Below are 16247 nucleotides of genomic sequence, written 5' to 3'. Positions count from 1 at the left end.
GCAGTGAGCCTCCTGCGGCATCCTCTCTGGAAAGGGGGACCACGACTCCGTGGGAAGAACGGCACTGACACGTGCAGCCCTCCTGCCGCTTCTGCCACAGCGAGACCCCCCTCCGGGTCACCACTGCAAAGCCAGGAAGAAAACAAGCGAGGATGTCTCCCTTCCAGGGAGGGCGAGTTTTCAGGCTGGATGACAGTCATTTTCCATGCACTGCCTTTTTTTGTTTTTAAGTTTACTTTTAAGTAATTCAGGTGCCTGCCAAAAAAAAAGCTCTAAAACACAAGTTTCACCCTCAGTGGATCCTGAGGTTTACACGCTCGGTGTCAGGGGCCCGGAGAAACCCCCCTCTTCAAAGGGCACCCACACAGGACTGGCTGTTCCTGGCACGAGTTCACTTGGGGTGAGAATGACTCAACACCCACTTCTATCTGCGCTGGCGGCCTTTCAGGTCAGAAAACCTATTGCTCCGCCGCGGGCTGGACCACAACTTCATTCCAACATCTGGGACCTGTTAGTTTTTGTTAGGGGAGTGGATAAACGGCTTTGTAAAGGAAAGAATACGGAGCCAGTTCCAGGCAGCGGCAGCTCTGGAAAAGTCAGGCCTCACAGAGGAGGGAGGGGAGGTGTTTCTGACCAGCCAGCAGCTCAGAGACAGCGGGAGAGAGCAGTGCGGACGGCCCTGAGCCAGGCCTGTGGCCTGTTGCCCTTCTCCTGTAGGGACATACACCGTCCTTAACACCTGCGTGTTAATCTGACCCCTTGCTTTGGTCCGCAGGCTGATGCTCTATCCTCTGAACCAAGGGCTACATTTGGTGTGTTTACATGATTTTAGAAGCTCTCCCAAACCAGACCTTTTGGACGCAAGATTAAGAACAATTACATGATGGTTGTTCCTGCAGGATGTTTGGATATGGGCTCCCTCGGAAAAACCTGGTGGTGAGTTTCTAACGAAAATACTTGGATTCTGCCCGCTGTCCTCTGGCACCTGCTCAGAGCGAGAGAGAAAACGCGACCCGCACCTTTCAACCTGCCCGCAGCGTTCTTCAGAAACACACTCCCGTCCCGCACCAGCTTCTTCCGCTTCAAGTCCTCCTTGGCAAACATCTGACCGCTCTTCATCCTCATGATCGACTTGCTGTCTGTCTTCGTGTAAATCTCATTCAGACGTACTTTCTTCTCGTAACTCGCCACTTTGCTGTCCACGGCGCCAATCACCTCCTTCACGAGGCTCAGGGACTGAGCCAGGTCTTGCTGCTCCACCTCGTTGTCTGAGAAGGAAAGGAGAATGGTTTCCCATGGAGCCTTGCAGACAAGGGCAGGAGGGGGGGCCCTGCCCTCCTCCCCCAGCCTTCTCCTGTGGGCACGCTGTCGGAGCAATGCCAGTCTGTCTACGGTCATGTGCTTATCCCGCTCTTGGGGACAAGTTTAAATCTAAGTAAAGCTAGACATTTGCAATAATATAGGAAACATACAATTATATGCTACGTTCGCAAGTAGAAGGAGGCAAACCTTTTTAGGGAGGAAGAGGAGCAACAAGTTTCTTATTGTCTGTTTCACCTCATCTTTCATGTAATGGCGTATGAGCAGGATTAGCCATGAGTGCGTGAGATGGAGCGGCCATCCCAGCGCTGACGGGAGGAATCGGGGGGAACTATCGCCCGTCCAGTGTCAGGGAGAAGTTATTCAGATCATTGGACTCTTTCCCTCAAACTATGAAAGTTTACTTAGGAAGTCACGGAGGTAGAAGTGAGCCGCAGAAGACACGGGCTCAAGGAAACAAGTTACAGAGGCAACAGAAGGGCGCTTGGAACTTGGGGGTGAGGGTCCAGGGGGAGGGATATGAGCCTTGGGAGGAGAAAGAGGAAGGAAAGGTGCCCGCATGCTCCAGAGAGAGACACAGACAGACAGACAGACGGACAGACAGACGGAGGAAAGGGAGGGAGGATGCGCCCCGGTCACTGAACGCCTGATGGAATCATTTCTCACTATGATCCACTCTCAGTCTGCTGACATCATGTTCAAGTGTTTGCTTGTTAACCCTCACCTGAGAATATTTTCCCACTGAATTTTAGGGAGTGGAAGGGAGGGGGAGAGACAGAGAGAGAAACATCGATGTGAGAGAGACACACTGATTGGTTGCCTCCACATGCATCCTACCAGGGTCAGGGATTGAGCCTGCAACTGAGGTACATGCCCTTGACCAGAATCGAACCTGGGACGCTTCAGTCCATGGGCCAACCCTCTAGCCCCGGAGCCACACTGGCCAGGGCGAATGTTTCACGTTTTTACTAAAACACCGCGGTTTTGAAGATGAAAACCCAGGATCCCTTTAGGCCCGTAAAGCAGGAGCGCTCACCCTTGGTGCACTGCAGGATCCTCTGGAACAGCACCGGGTACTTGGTGATGCGCTGCGTGACCAGCAATATGCACTCGGGGATGCCCAGCCGCCTCACCACCGCGCTGCTCATCTTCTTCTGCAAGGGAACGAGAGCGTGAGGACCCGCCCAGCGGAGGCGCTGCTCACCCTGTGCGAGAGGGCGCTCGGGACCACGATGGGTGCTCCTGCTGCACGGCACTACCTTCACGAAGGCCTGGAAACGCTTGTCCTTGGTGTACAGGTCTTTGAAGTAGTTCACCGACTGGTTGTGCTGCCCACAGAACTTGCCGTACGTCTTCTTCAGGCGCTCAGCGTTCTCCCCGGAAAACTGCACAGGAGAGAGCGGAAGTCAGGCCATAACTCAGGCGCTAAATCTGTAGCAACATTTTGTACACAGCTTTGTGTTTGTAGAACCCAAGATACTTCCTCATAAACTGCCCCGAAGGATTAAAATGGTGCAGCAGCTTTGGCAAACAGTCTGGCAGTTCCTCCAAAAGTTCAATAACCCAGCAAGCTCACTCCTGGACATAAACCATGTGCCCAGCCCGGCTGGTGTGGCTCCTGAGCACTGCCCCAGGCACCAAGAGGTCCCCGGGCTCGACTGCCGGTCAGGGCACAGGCCCGGATGGCGGGCCTGATCCCCAGGAGGAGGCATGCAGGAGGCAGCTGAGAGATGTGTTTCTCTCATCCATGTGTCTATCTCTTCCTCTCCCTTCCTCTCTATCTAAAAATCAATAAAAACATGTATTTAAAAAATGTGTCCACACAAAAACTTACATACCTATGTTCATCATTCATTATTCAAATAGCCTCAAAGCGGAAATAACCCATCAAAGGATAAATGTATACATAAATTGTGATATACATGAGTATTACTCAGCCACAAACGGAAAAGAAATACTGACTTCATACATGCTACAATACTGATGAACCTTGAAAGCATTATTCTAAATGAAAAGAGCCAATCATAGTCTAGTTGGCGTGGCTCAGTGGTTGAGTATTGACCTATGGACCAGGAGGTCATGGTTCAATTCTGTCAGGGCACAAGCCCTGGTTGTGGGCTCCATGCCTGGTAGGGGGCGTGCAGGAGGCAGCCAATCCATGATTCTCTCTCATCACTGATGTTTCTACCTCTCTCTCCCTCTCCCTGCCTCTCTCTGAAACCAATGAAAAAAATTTTTTTTGAGAGAACAGAATTAGAAGAGAAAAGCTACTGTCCTGGTTTACAGAAAAGGAAACTGAGGCTCGGAGAGAGAAGCAATTTGCCTGAGCACACAAAGGTAACGGACGCTACAGCCGAGATGCGAGTGCCCGGCTGCTGAGCCCCAAGCCTCCCTCCCCCTCACCTGATTCACAAGCACATCGCCCATCCTCCTGATGAGGAAGTTCCTCTCGCTCTTATCCACCAGGGACTCCTTCTTCCGCTCCAGGATCCTCTGGAAGAACTGGCTGTGGATGCTGATCAGCTCGTCCAGACAGGGGAACAGCTTCTCCACCATCTGCTGCTCGAAGAGCAGCTCGGTCATCATGCCCCGGCTGTACACGTCGCTCATGATCTTGAGCGTGCGGATGTGGTGCAGCTCCGTCTGCATCAGCTCTGCCGGGACAACGCTCAGTGGTCAGGGCCGCTGCAGGGCCCTCCTCCCAGCGCCCCCGCTGCTGCCAGCAGCCCACGGAGTCTCGGGCTACTCAGAGCCACTTTAAGTGTTAAACCTGGGTCAGCAGCTGCCTTCCCTACAGCGTTTTCCTCCTCTTCCTCCCGCTCCCCTGGGCCCCGCCGCAGGTGCTGGGGCCTCATCACCCTGGCGGTTTCCCAATCAGTCTTCACTGGAATTGAAACCTTTCATAATGTACCGTGTTCCTATTTCCTAGAAACAGGAAATAGTGACTCGTCCCTAGTGCGGTGGAGGCAGTAAACTGCCACAGAGACTTCTTGTTCGGCCTGTGGCATAAATAAGCACTCACAGTAAATAAAATGGCCAATACAATTAGAGAAAGCAATTGTAAAGACGAAAAGGGATAGAAAGAAGTAAGATCATGTCTCTATACCTCAAAGTTGTAAAGGAAAATCTTTGAGATGCTACACAGATGAACACTGACTCTCCACAGCCCGGGGAATGGCCCACAGCACCCTCTGGACCCCACGCACATGCAGGGCCAGCAGAGCAAGGGCAGGGTCTCACCATAGATCACCTCCTGCCGCTTCACCGCATCCTTCTTCTGCTGCTTCAGAAACTTGCTGTCCACCACGCGGCTCCAGGACTCCGCCTCCAGCTGCTTGGACTCACTCTCGAAGTCGCCCATCAGCTGTCCTTCATTCATGTCTGTACCTACTCCTCAAAACAGCAACGAGCCAGCATCACAACCCTGTCTGGGACCCTGTCTCTCGGAAGCCCGCGTGGACTTCCCTGGGTGTGACCACTTCCTAGGACTCGGACACTCCGCACGAATCCGGGGGTGTTCACAGAACCACCTTCCAGTAGAGAAGGGACTCACTGCCGGTTGGGGAGCGACATGCTCTCGCCAAGGCTTTGCTAGAGTGGTGAGCACCACACACATCAAATGCCATGAAGACACAATTCCTACAAGTAGGAATTGGATGGGACCTGGGAACTCTGCTTGTTTAAGACAGTAGGCTTACACTGAGCCAAGAGAGCTAGAACTTAAAGTCTGGGGGCGGGGCGGAGAGAAAGTGTTTGTATAGAATATGACTGTATTAAAAGCAAGGACATCTTTCAATGGACAACTGTCTAACAAGTGGGCAGGTGTGATTACCAATTAATCACAAAGCACTGGATGTTTAGACAACTATAGACAACTTAGACCAGGGGTCCTCAAACTACGGCCCACGGGCCACATGCAAATACAAATATTGTATTTGTTCCCGTTTTGGTTTTTTACTTTAAAATAAGATATGTGCAGTGTGCATAGCAATTTGTTCATCTTTTTTTTTTTTAACTATAGCCCAGCCCTCCAACAGTCTGAGGGACAGTGAACTGGCCCCCTGTTTAAAAAGTTTGAGGACCTCTGACTTAGACAATCTTCACAGGAGTAAGAAGAGGCAGGCACAGATTCCACCCACGCCTCTATTCTGGGTGAGGCAGCGGCACGGTCGCTACAGAAAACGAAGTGTAGGCTACAACTTCCTCTTACCCTCGTCAGTAAGGGATTCTGTGGACTCGTTGACCTTGACGATTTTATTCAGCGAGTCTGTGGAGTGCGACAGGAACTTCCAGGTGTTCGATATGTTCTCGTCGTTGCCAACTCTGGGGACAAAGAGCAGCGCGTCACACACGGGGATGAGCCACGGTTTGCGTTGTCCACTGAGGACCTGGACGATCAGCGACAGCTGCCCACGGACCACATGGCCCAGACACAGGCTTATGCTGGGAACCCAGGAGCAAGAACTACTCGTCGAAGTTAAAGCACTTAGCGTCACTGCAAACCTGAACTATGAGCCTTGGGTTTTATTAAAATGATAGATAAGGAGAATGCTCTGCCCCCAAACTGTACACGCATTATAGAAGGAACTTCTCTGTCTGACACCGTCTAACCACTGCATTTCCCTCCTGTCCCCCAATTACAGGCTGAGCACTTATAATAAACTGGATTCTTTATAAATTTTTAAATATTCTTTATTAAATTTATTGGGTGACATTGGTTATTCTTGTGCTCTCTTGACCCCAACTCACCAGCCAGCACAGTAGGCACCCAATAAATGTTTGTGATATGTATGACAAGGGATTGGCACTGACAATTCAGAATGAAATCACCCTTTTTCCTATTCCTACTTCCTATTTTGATTAGAAACCACCCTTTCAGAACTCAGGGTTTTAGGAGCGGGGTAATGATATACAAAAGCATAGGACAACCTGGCCCGATGAGGGTGTTTAAAGGGGATCCTTGTGACAAATTGTAGCCACAGCAGGGAGTGATCAAATGTAATCCTCATTCTCATCGGAGTCACTCCGTGTACTCCAAACCCAACATCGAGATCTTTTTGTCAAATGATATGACTATGCCAATGTCACTGTGCTATCCTTGAACCCCCACTCACCCAGCGATGTTCTGTATGGAGACACTTTTGGACAGCGACATGCTCTGCTGGGACCGTCTATTGGGGAACAGGGGGGCGGCAGTGGTTTCATCAGCCAGGAGGACTGCGGACCGAGGGCGCTCCTTGGGCTGCGAGGCTGTGAAGGGAGAGAAGACACCAGCTGAGCGTCACCGCTCCACGCCCACCAGGACTGGCTCATCTGACAAAGGCCACAGAAGCGCACTGCTCTACAGCCGACTTGCCCTGGGAGTGTGAACGGGTGGAAAACTCCAGGGAGGACAATTTGGCAATTTCTATTAAAACTGTATATGCCTATACACTTTGATCTAGTAATTCTATTCCAGGATATGTTTATTCCATAAGATATACTTGTTTGTGTTTGAAATGACACATATCCAAAGTTATTCAATGCAACATTATTGATAAAACAAAAGAAAAGACCAATTAATACATTATGGCCTGGCTGGTGTGGCTCAGGGGTTGAGCATCAACTCAGGAACAAGGAGGTCGTTGGTTGGATTCCCGGTCAGGGCTCGCCTGGGTTGTGGGCTTGATCTCCAGTGGGGGCTGTGCAGGAGGCAGCCGGTCGATGATTTTCTCTCATCACTAATGTCTCTCTCTCTCTCTCTCTCTCTCTCTCTCTCTCTCTCTTCCTCTCTGAAATCAATAAATATATGTTTATTTTTTTTTAAAAAACACACAGATCACTGGGCTAATCCTCTGGAATTTCTGACTCAGGAGGTCTGGGTAGGGTCCAAGAATCTGCACTTCTAATTAATCCAGAAACTACACTTGAAAAACCCTGCCTGAGGGGTAAGTCGCACACAGGCTCCCATTAGGATGGCATTCATTACTATGTTATTTTTATGGGTGTAGTTGGAAACAACTCAGATACATGTCTTGGGGGGAACTGGTAACTAAAACGGCGTGCATGTTTATAAGAGAGCACCGTGCAGCAGTCTTAACAACAGCTTACATGTTATCTCAGAAGGGTAGCGAGTGGGGGGAAAGCAGAATGGATATTTTCAGAGATCTCCATATGTCTAAAGACATGACGGATTAGAAGACGCACATTGGACACACTACAGTCGGCACCCAGGAAGGTGAGGAACGAGAAAGGAGATGAAGAATGAAAATGGGAACTGTAATACTACTGTATGTCAACTGTAATTGAAAAGTAAAAAATTATTAATAAAAAAGGGAACTATATTAAGTAAAACCGAAGTGAAGCCTTGTGCAGACTGGTGAACACACAGTCTGATGTGAACGGAGAGTAGGATTTCCGTTGTTCTGTGGGCCACTTGAAGCCTTTGAAAAAGAAAGAGCGCTTCCCAGTTTATCAAGATGTTTAATAAGCAAGATCGCTTCTGACTCATGCAATTGTGAGGCACTAAACGCAAATATAACTGTCAACTCACTGAACAGGAATTGCAAGGTGCACAGGAGTCACTGGCTTAAACAGCCAGGATCTCGGTGCCGCCTTTTCAAAATCCTCATCCAAGGATATGTTTTTGATTTTTTGGACAGAGAGGAAGGGAGATAAATATCGATGTGAGAAAGAAACATCGACCAGCTGCCTCCCGCACGCACCCCGACCAGGGATTGAACTCGCAACCTTCTGGTGTACGGGATGATGCTCCAACCAACCGAGCCACCGGCCGGGGCATGGTGCTGCCTTTGAAGCTACTACACTAACTAGAAACCTTCTAAGAGAGACTGATAACATGTTAAGCTTTTGGTCAATAAACCTGCAGCCTTCTCTAACTTAACACAAAATAGATACTCACATCTTCATCGGTAGCCAATGAGCAGACATAAGCATGTTTAGGTCTTGAACGAGAGTCAGGAAGAACCGTGAGAGGCGGGCTGGGCTACTTACGCTTGTTCCTCATGATGACTGTGGGCAGGGATGACGTGTCGTGCGCCTGCAGGCTCCCTTTCGGCTGCTGAAAAGAGAGAAAGTCACACGTGGAGGTGGCATTTACTCTTCACCTTCTGTCACGTGTCAAGAAGCCAAAGTAGAAAGACGGCTAGTATCTCCCCCTTCCCCGCTGTGTCCTTGGCGATGTCCTCAGCACCCTAGTCCCAGCCAGTCCCCTGCTGGCTTCCCCCAAGCCCGCCACTCGCTCTGATTCCACAAAGGCTGCTCCTTTCTGCCTGGAAAGAGCCGCCTTCCCAGGATGGCATTCTTCTACCTCACGGCCACCTGAGAATCCCCTCTGTGGCGAATGACCCATCAGCGCTTTCCTCTCACCCACAGCAGCCATGGGCACCCCCTCGGGATCCCGCTACGTGAGATCCGGGGTACAAATCTGAAATCTTCACACGGGCTCACTGCTTCCGCAGGTGCGGTCCTCAGACCAGCAGCATCAGCTAGGGACTCACTAGAAACGCACCTCCCCGGCCCAACCCGGAATCTGAATCTCTGAAGGTGGGCCCAGTCGACTGACTTCTAACAAGCCCCCGAGGCGAGTCTGCTGTACGTTCGAGTCTGGGGCCAGGGCGCTGGATAAACGTGCCTGGTTATCGATGAATCACACGGCACCCCGAGCAAGTGTGCAGACGTAGCTGGAGAGGCTGTGGGTGACTACACACAGCGGGCACCTAAAGGCTATGCCCCCAAACCACGCTCTTCTCCTCCGGGCCGCCTGAGAAGCAGTGCACATCACCACACGCTGTGACCAGCACGCATGCTCAGGCGGGGACCGTCCCCATGCCCCGTGAGAAAGGGGCTGCCAGACACGCATCTAACCCTAACACCCCCGCCCGAGCACGGCAGAGCCCCCGACCCCCGCCTGCTGCCTCAGGGTCCTGCCTGAGGAAGCCGTAAGTGAACAGCAGAGTAGGTCTGCAGACGTAGCTAAGAAGAACATCACTCCAAAAGCGACACAAGAGAACCTCAGAGAAATGCGTATCTAACGTGAACAAGTTCTGAAAACACTGCATTTTCCAAAAGCCACAAATTGCCAAGTATGTTCACTGGAAAGAGAATAAATTACTTAAGAGGAAAAAATTTATTTGGGGGGTTATTTTGGTCTCGAAGTTGGGACCAAATGACGAAAAGAAAGAAAACCCACAACACCTCAACTCTCCCAGCTCTGAGACTGGGCTGGTTCAGGCAGAAGTGTCTTACCTTCATTTTGACCTTCGCACAGGAGGCCAGACTTTCTCGACAGCCTTTGTGGACGAAAGCACTGCAATCTGAAAAGGAAGCAAGAAAACCCGCAAGGTGACATTCACACAGGAGCCGATCCCAGGTTCTGACTTGGGCCCAGCAGCCCGGAGCGCCCGTGTGCAGCGCTCACACGGGGGACGGAGTGGCGGAGCGCAGACTGCGGGCCTTCTCCCAGGCGGGCGTGTGATGTCACCCGGAGGAGGAGAGAAGCAAGAGCAGATGTGGTTTCTGATTAACAAAGACTCCAAGTCTGGGATCTCAGGCAGGAAGCTGAAAGGCTCCCAGCACTAAAACGAAGAGTGCCTGCCTCAATATGTCACCGAGTCACGAGGAAATGCATAAATAAAGCCCCCGTCAGAGGGGCTGGGAACGTGCGTGACTATGTCAGAGGCAGCGTGCGAAGCTGAAAACCCGCGTCTGTCCTTTTACCTGGAACCCACCCTGAGTCAAGAGCCACAGAAGACGGGTGAGGAAAGCCCCGAAGCCCTGACTCAGGAAGAAGAGGGGCCTCCCTGACCGATGGAGCAGGCACCAGTTTGCCAAGGACACAATTTCATTTCCACTCTTTTGCTTGTTTGTTTGCTTTTTAATCCTCAGTGGAGGATACTCTGTCCACTGATTTGAGAGTGGAAGGGAGGGGGAGGGGGGGAAGAGAGGAGAGAAACATGGATGTGAGAGAGCCACATCAATCAGCTGCCTGCCGGGCTGGGCAACCCGCAACCCAGGTTCGTGCCCTTGACCGGAGTCAAACCTGGAACTCTTCGGACCAGGGCCGGTGCTCTAACCACTGAACCGCCGGCCAGGGCATCTCAATTCTTACTTGTCACTCTCTTGGCCTAACAGGGCCACTGACATAAAATCCCAGCCCTCTGTGCCTCAGAGGGGTCATCAGTGCTCACTGCTGCCATGACGTCAGAGACCAGAACTGTGCCAGAGGCCAGAGGTGAAGTCAAAACAAATAAAACATCCCTCTGTGGGGACAACTGCCTCTCCAGGGAACAGGCTCCCTGAGAATAGGAACCAGATGTCATCCACTAAGCAACGCTTCACACAGATTCAGGAACTACACAGCTCCTACCCATCTCAACTCCCTAACTACGGGCCGAGATGTTCTCTTAGCTGGTACATATGGATGGGACGGGGGTGGGGTGGGGGGAGGGGGTGTGGCTGATGATGGGGAGGGGATGATACTAGGACGGGGACTGCCAGAATCCCAGACCCAAAGGCCTTCTCGCATTCCTTCCTCTACAGTGGCTCCTCGCGCCTACTTGGCCCACGTTTCTCTGTCATCGCTTCATGGATGTTTCCATCTCTGTATCCCTCTCCCTTCCTCTCTCTCTAAAAACAAATGAAGGGGGGGAATTAAACAAACAAAAACTGACCAACTAGCACACTGTGAGCAGGCCTTGCAGCCCAGCTGCATGTGTCCTTCCTCCCGATGAGGCCCATCGTCCTGCGGAGAATGACGTCACCTGCTGAGGGCGTGGTGCTAACACTTACACAGACTTCAGCAACACTCATGTTTGAGATTTAAAAAGACAACTTCAGCTGGTGAATCATAAGAGCAGAAATAATGTTTACAATGTGCTTCCAGTAAACAACTTTTCACACAGAGTCCCTTTTCGGGACCTGTCCCCACACCCACACCCAGATGGAACGCTAATAGGCTCTATGGTCTGGTCACGTCTTAATGATAAACACTCCGCATGGACATCTGCTTCACACACTCAAGTGCCGACTGGACAGCCGCTCGGCTTGTTTCCACGCTGGGCTGGGCTCCGCACAGCGCGGGGTCAGGGGTGTGCGTGGGTGACTTAGGAACCTCGGCCCCACTCGCATCAGCCAAAGTCATGAGCTAAAACCTTATTCTCTGTTTTGGAAAACAGACATTTACCGAGAACACAGGAATCAGAGACAAATCGATCACCTTTTCAAGCTCTGTGCCACCAACTATACCACGCTGCTAGGGAAGGCAAAGGATGATCTGGCCTCTTACGTATTGTTAAAGGCGATTTCCTAACAGCAGTAAGCAATACGCCTTCATTGTTCAAAATTCTTGCAAGAGGTCTTGGCACAGAGGCTGATGGGAACAGAGCCCACCTCTAATTAGACGCCTCTCAAGTTAAAAGCGCAAACAACCCCGACTTCCATTTCTGTGCCGCACGAAGGGAATCGGCATCAAACGCAAGAAAAGGAAAGCCCACTGGGAGCGGCCATCGTATCTGCTGCTGCTGCTTTTCCTCTTTAACCGCTGCCATCAACCAACTCCAGTCTTCGGTGCACATTATACACGGTATATGCCTTCTCTTTCAGCAGACAAAGAAAACAACCCATTAGTGAGAGCATCTTGAGAAGATCAGCTTTAGGACGATGAAGAGGAGGGACCAGGCCAAACGGAACTGGAGTTCCAGAACCCATGAACATTCCAGGACTGCCCCTGAGGGAGGGTTCGCCCTCTCCACTTCCACGCAGTCAGAGCTCTGAAGGAAGGGGCTTCTCAGGCTTCAGGCCACTGGTCATCAGGACACATGCTAAAAAGTCCTGATTATTCTGGGGAAAACTCTGATGCTTCCTAAGGTCACAGGTTAAGTAAGGAGTTGTTTGTCCGGCCGGTTTGGCTCAATGGTTCATGATCGATCCATGAACCCCCTGCGGAGGTCACGGTTCGATTCCTGGTCAGGGCACGGGCCTGGTTGAGGGCTCAATCGCCAGTAGGAGGCGTGCAGGAGGCGGCTGATTGATAATGATTCTCTCTCATCATTGATGTTTCTAGCTCTTTCTCTCTCTCCCTCTCTGAAGTCAAAAACATTTATTTTTTTAAAGAAGATTTAGTTTACTTAAGGACAGAAAGGTGCAACTTATTCCTATTACTTCAAACCTAACCACCAAGCAAACTAAAGCAATGCAAACAACACAAACCACTTAAATATGAGCGACTGAGAAATACGTGCTCCACAGTCCTTTCTGCTCCGTCTTGTGAACCACCTGTGGGGCGTGGGAGACGCTGCCCGGCCTGGATGGACAAAGCTCAGATACAAAAAGGCCTGTGAGACGTTCTCGGTAGCTGGTGTAATAACCACAGGGCTGAGGTACCGAACAAGAGGAAAGCCACAAAAAAAGAGCCAAATCATCCTAGCCGAAGGCCTCCTGTCACAGCAGTTTTCATAAGAACACGAAGACAAGAATCAAACAGATGCCAGCGAGATGAAGGAGATGGCCTGAAATATGCAGAAACATTTTTTTTTCTGGCTTATTGTGGCTACGGATCATCAAGTTCAGATATCTAAGACTTCAATCTGTATTCTTACATTGGTATTGTTATTTTGTTGTTGATCCTTACCTAAGGGTATTTTTTCCATTGATTTTTAGAGCGAGTGGAAGGGAAGGGGAGAGACAGAGAGAGAGAAATATCGATTTGAGAGAGACACACTGATCAGTTGCCTCCCACACACACCCCAACCAGGGCCGGGGACTGAACCTGCAACCAAGGTACAAGCCCTTGACCGGAATTGAACCTGAGCCCCTTCAGTCGGTAGCTGATGCACTAACCACTGAGCAACCAGCCATGGCTTATATTGGTATTTTTAAGAGACAATAAATAACATTCAGTTAAGTAGAAGAAAAACAAAATGAAAATGCTCCCTCTCTGATCAATAATTGACTCTATTAGGCTCTGCTTTCAAATCTTCCTTTTCCCTAAACAATGAACTTCTTTAATCAATTATACGTATTTTACTCTACATGTTAGAAAACGCCTGTGTAGAGACCTGTCTTTCAAACCCAAAGTGAAACCCAACCATCACACGTCCTAAACTCTTATATTTCCTACTTAGATTGCAGCTGGTCTACTTGTTTATTTTTTTAATCAAGAGCAACAGCCTACCACAAAAGTACTCAGAAGCTGCTAACACAACAGAAAATGAATCAACAATCATCTCAATATCATTTTACATCTGTTTAAAGCAAACAAAAACAGAACCGCTGGCCAAATCCAAAAACCCAAACATAACAGATTCCTCTGCAGGGCTCCACCAAGCACTCCAACCACGTCACTTGTGGCCGCTGGGGAGGGCGCTGGCTGCTCAAAGGCTCGACACAACTGGAGAAACGAGACTCTCCCTCCTTCCCCGTCAAGGTGACCTGACCCTAAATCGCGAGCTGAATTTTGATTTAGGATCAAAAACTAAGTCAAAATAAAAAATAAAAAAACTGCAACAATGAAACACGAACAGAAATGCCAGGTTTCTCCTAAATTAAATCGCTTTGAGGCCCTGACAAGGGGCTCGGTTGGCGCTTCCGCTGCTGCCCCCGCCCCAGAGTTGGCCCCGGAAGGCCTATGCGGGAGGCTCTGCCCCTGGCTGTTCCTGTGTCTGTGACCATGACCATTTCCACCCAAGTCCACTTACGGGACTCAGCTTCTGATCCAGTGGAGTCAAGAGATGTTGACTTGCTTGGAAACATTCTATCCACTTGAACCTATTAGCATCTGCATGCGAGAGGGTATCTTTATTTAAAACATATTTTTATTGATTTCAGAGAGGAAGGGAGAAGTAGAGAGAGAAACATCAAGGAAGAGAGAGAATCATGGATCGGCTGCCTCCTGCATGCCCCCCACTGAGGATCGAGCCCACAACCTGGACATGTGCCCGGACGAGAAATCGAACCCTGAAAGTGACTCAAGACATTTGGAAGAAGGTGCCAATCAATACCGGCCATCACAACACCATTGTGATGCGCTATGTGGCCGAGCTTCTAAACCACAAGTCAGTACTGGCTGAGCCGCTGCTCGAAGTCTGAGGCTCAGGGTCCGAAAAGAGAGTTCTGCTAAAGCAAAGGAAGCTCAGGGCGCAAGGGCGGCAAGTGACCGACTGGAAGCTACAGCTCCTGAGACGCCTGGGAAGATCCTGAACACGAGGGGATGGAGCGAAGGAAAAAAGACTGAGTCCCCGAGTTACTCAGATTTTCCACTTCCTGCCCAGATAAGAGATGGCGCTTCCGACACACACTGCTCCCTGCAGGCTGTTCCTCGGGAAGCTGGGAGAACCCGCCAGGACTTTATCACTTTTGTTCTTTGGGAACATGACTACTCAGTGCACCTTTCCTCTCAAGCCTCGATTCTCCCCTCATCCTTTTGTAAGGGACAGGCTGAGCACACTGTCATACAGAAACCTTACTGCCACCACCAACTACCCCTGGAAATGAGCGCTAAGCTACAGTGAGGCCAGGAGTGCCTCAGTTGGGGGGTGGGGGGGTATGCAAATTTAAAATGTATTTTTGAACCTTAGGTGCACACCGGCCCTACCAAACTGTTCCTTTCTGCTGTCTGGTTCTTTTCATTTCATACAGCCAACCAAGAAATCGGGTCTCGCCCGGCCAGTGTGGCTCAGTGGTTGAGCGTCGACCCAGGAACCAAGAGGTCACCAGTCTGATTCCTGGTCAGGGCACATGTCCAGGTTGTGGGCTTGATCCCCAGTTGGGGGCGGGGAGAGGCATGCAGGAAGCAGCCGACTGATGTTTCTCATCAATGTTTCTATCTCTCTTTCACTTTCTCTTCCTCTCTCTCTAAAAAAAATCAATTAAAATAATTTTTTAAAAAAATAAATAAATTGCACAGTAAGACAAATAGGGCTGCAGACAACATTTGGGGTATAATATATCCACAGAAGTAATGTTACAAGAATGTGAGGGATAGAGCCAGCCTTAAAAAGTCACAACCTCTGTAGCACAGATAAGCTAAGCTGTGGGCTGTGTGTTAACTGTTCTGTTCAGGAAAAAAGAGATGGGAATTATTATCGCAGTAACTTTGAATCTGCTCAAATGAACTTTACGAAAGTTCCCATTTCAATAAGGCAACTATTTTCAGTAACAAATCACTTGGGACACAAATGACCCAAAACAGGAGAATGTCATGACGTCACAGCCTGAGAAGTGCTTTTGGGAGTCTGACAGTCACTCTTCAGTCTGAACTGTTTACAGGGATGACATGATGCTGATCGCCCCAGCCCTCCGGGTGACAGGCTGGGCTCGGGGCAGCTGGGTCTCCAGAGTGGTCCCCTCTGACCACAGCAGCCTCCTTGATTCACCTGGGTGTGTGCTACCAACATTACTTTCTGTCTGGGAAATATTTTTAGACGCAGTGCCTTGGAGCAGGGTCCGAGAATGACTACATGTAGGTGAAAGCTGGCCCATGACCTACTTTCGTGTGTCCGTGAGCTACCGAGGGTTTTCATATTTTTAAATGGTTGAAAAAATAAAAAAGATGAATATGTCCTGACACATGAAAATTACATAAAATTCAACTGCACTGTCCATAAATGAAGTTTACTGGAACCCAGTCATGCTCATTGGTTTAGGCATTGTCCACGGCTGATAATGCATTAAAACCACACAGTGCAGTAGGGGTTGCCAACAAGTCTAAGATATTTGCTATCTGGTCCTTCACAGAAGCAGTCAGCCAATCTCCATCTCAGAGCAGCATCTATCAAAAGCAGGAACCACCCAGTCGGCGTGGCACAGTGGTTGAGCGACGACCTATGAACCAGGAGGTCACAGTTTGATTCCTGGTCAGGGCACATGCCCAGGTTGTGGGCTCCATCCCCAGTCGGGGGCGTGCAGGGCGGAGCCGGTCAATATTTCTC

At 50.0% G+C, this 16247-nt stretch overlaps 1 protein-coding gene across 11 annotated transcripts in view; it reads right to left on the bottom strand.

Annotated features, from left to right (window-relative positions):
* Positions 1-16247, bottom strand: part of AKAP13 (A-kinase anchoring protein 13) — a 160205-nt gene that overhangs the window by 14104 nt on the left and 129854 nt on the right. For 7 of the 11 annotated variants that reach the window (XM_070400388.1, XM_070400394.1, XM_070400397.1 and 4 more), the window contains 9 exons: positions 9568-9635; positions 8314-8380; positions 6435-6570; positions 5531-5643; positions 4561-4713; positions 3724-3974; positions 2580-2705; positions 2357-2474; positions 1020-1268 (listed from right to left, as the gene is read on the bottom strand). In XM_070400388.1, coding sequence (XP_070256489.1) covers positions 1020-1268; positions 2357-2474; positions 2580-2705; positions 3724-3974; positions 4561-4713; positions 5531-5643; positions 6435-6570; positions 8314-8380; positions 9568-9635 — 1281 coding nt within the window. The remainder of the gene's footprint in view (positions 1-1019; positions 1269-2356; positions 2475-2579; positions 2706-3723; positions 3975-4560; positions 4714-5530; positions 5644-6434; positions 6571-8313; positions 8381-9567; positions 9636-16247) is intronic. The other 4 variants (XM_070400389.1, XM_070400393.1, XM_070400391.1 and 1 more) reach the window with 2 other exon arrangements.

This window comes from Myotis yumanensis, unplaced genomic scaffold (genome assembly GCF_028538775.1).
Source record: "Myotis yumanensis isolate MYYU_CA2020_CCGP unplaced genomic scaffold, mMyoYum1.0.hap1 SCAF_20, whole genome shotgun sequence".
NCBI lineage: Eukaryota > Metazoa > Chordata > Mammalia > Chiroptera > Vespertilionidae > Myotis > Myotis yumanensis.
The sequence above is the reverse complement of the archived record's forward strand: the minus strand, read 5'-3'. Positions and strand labels throughout refer to the sequence as shown.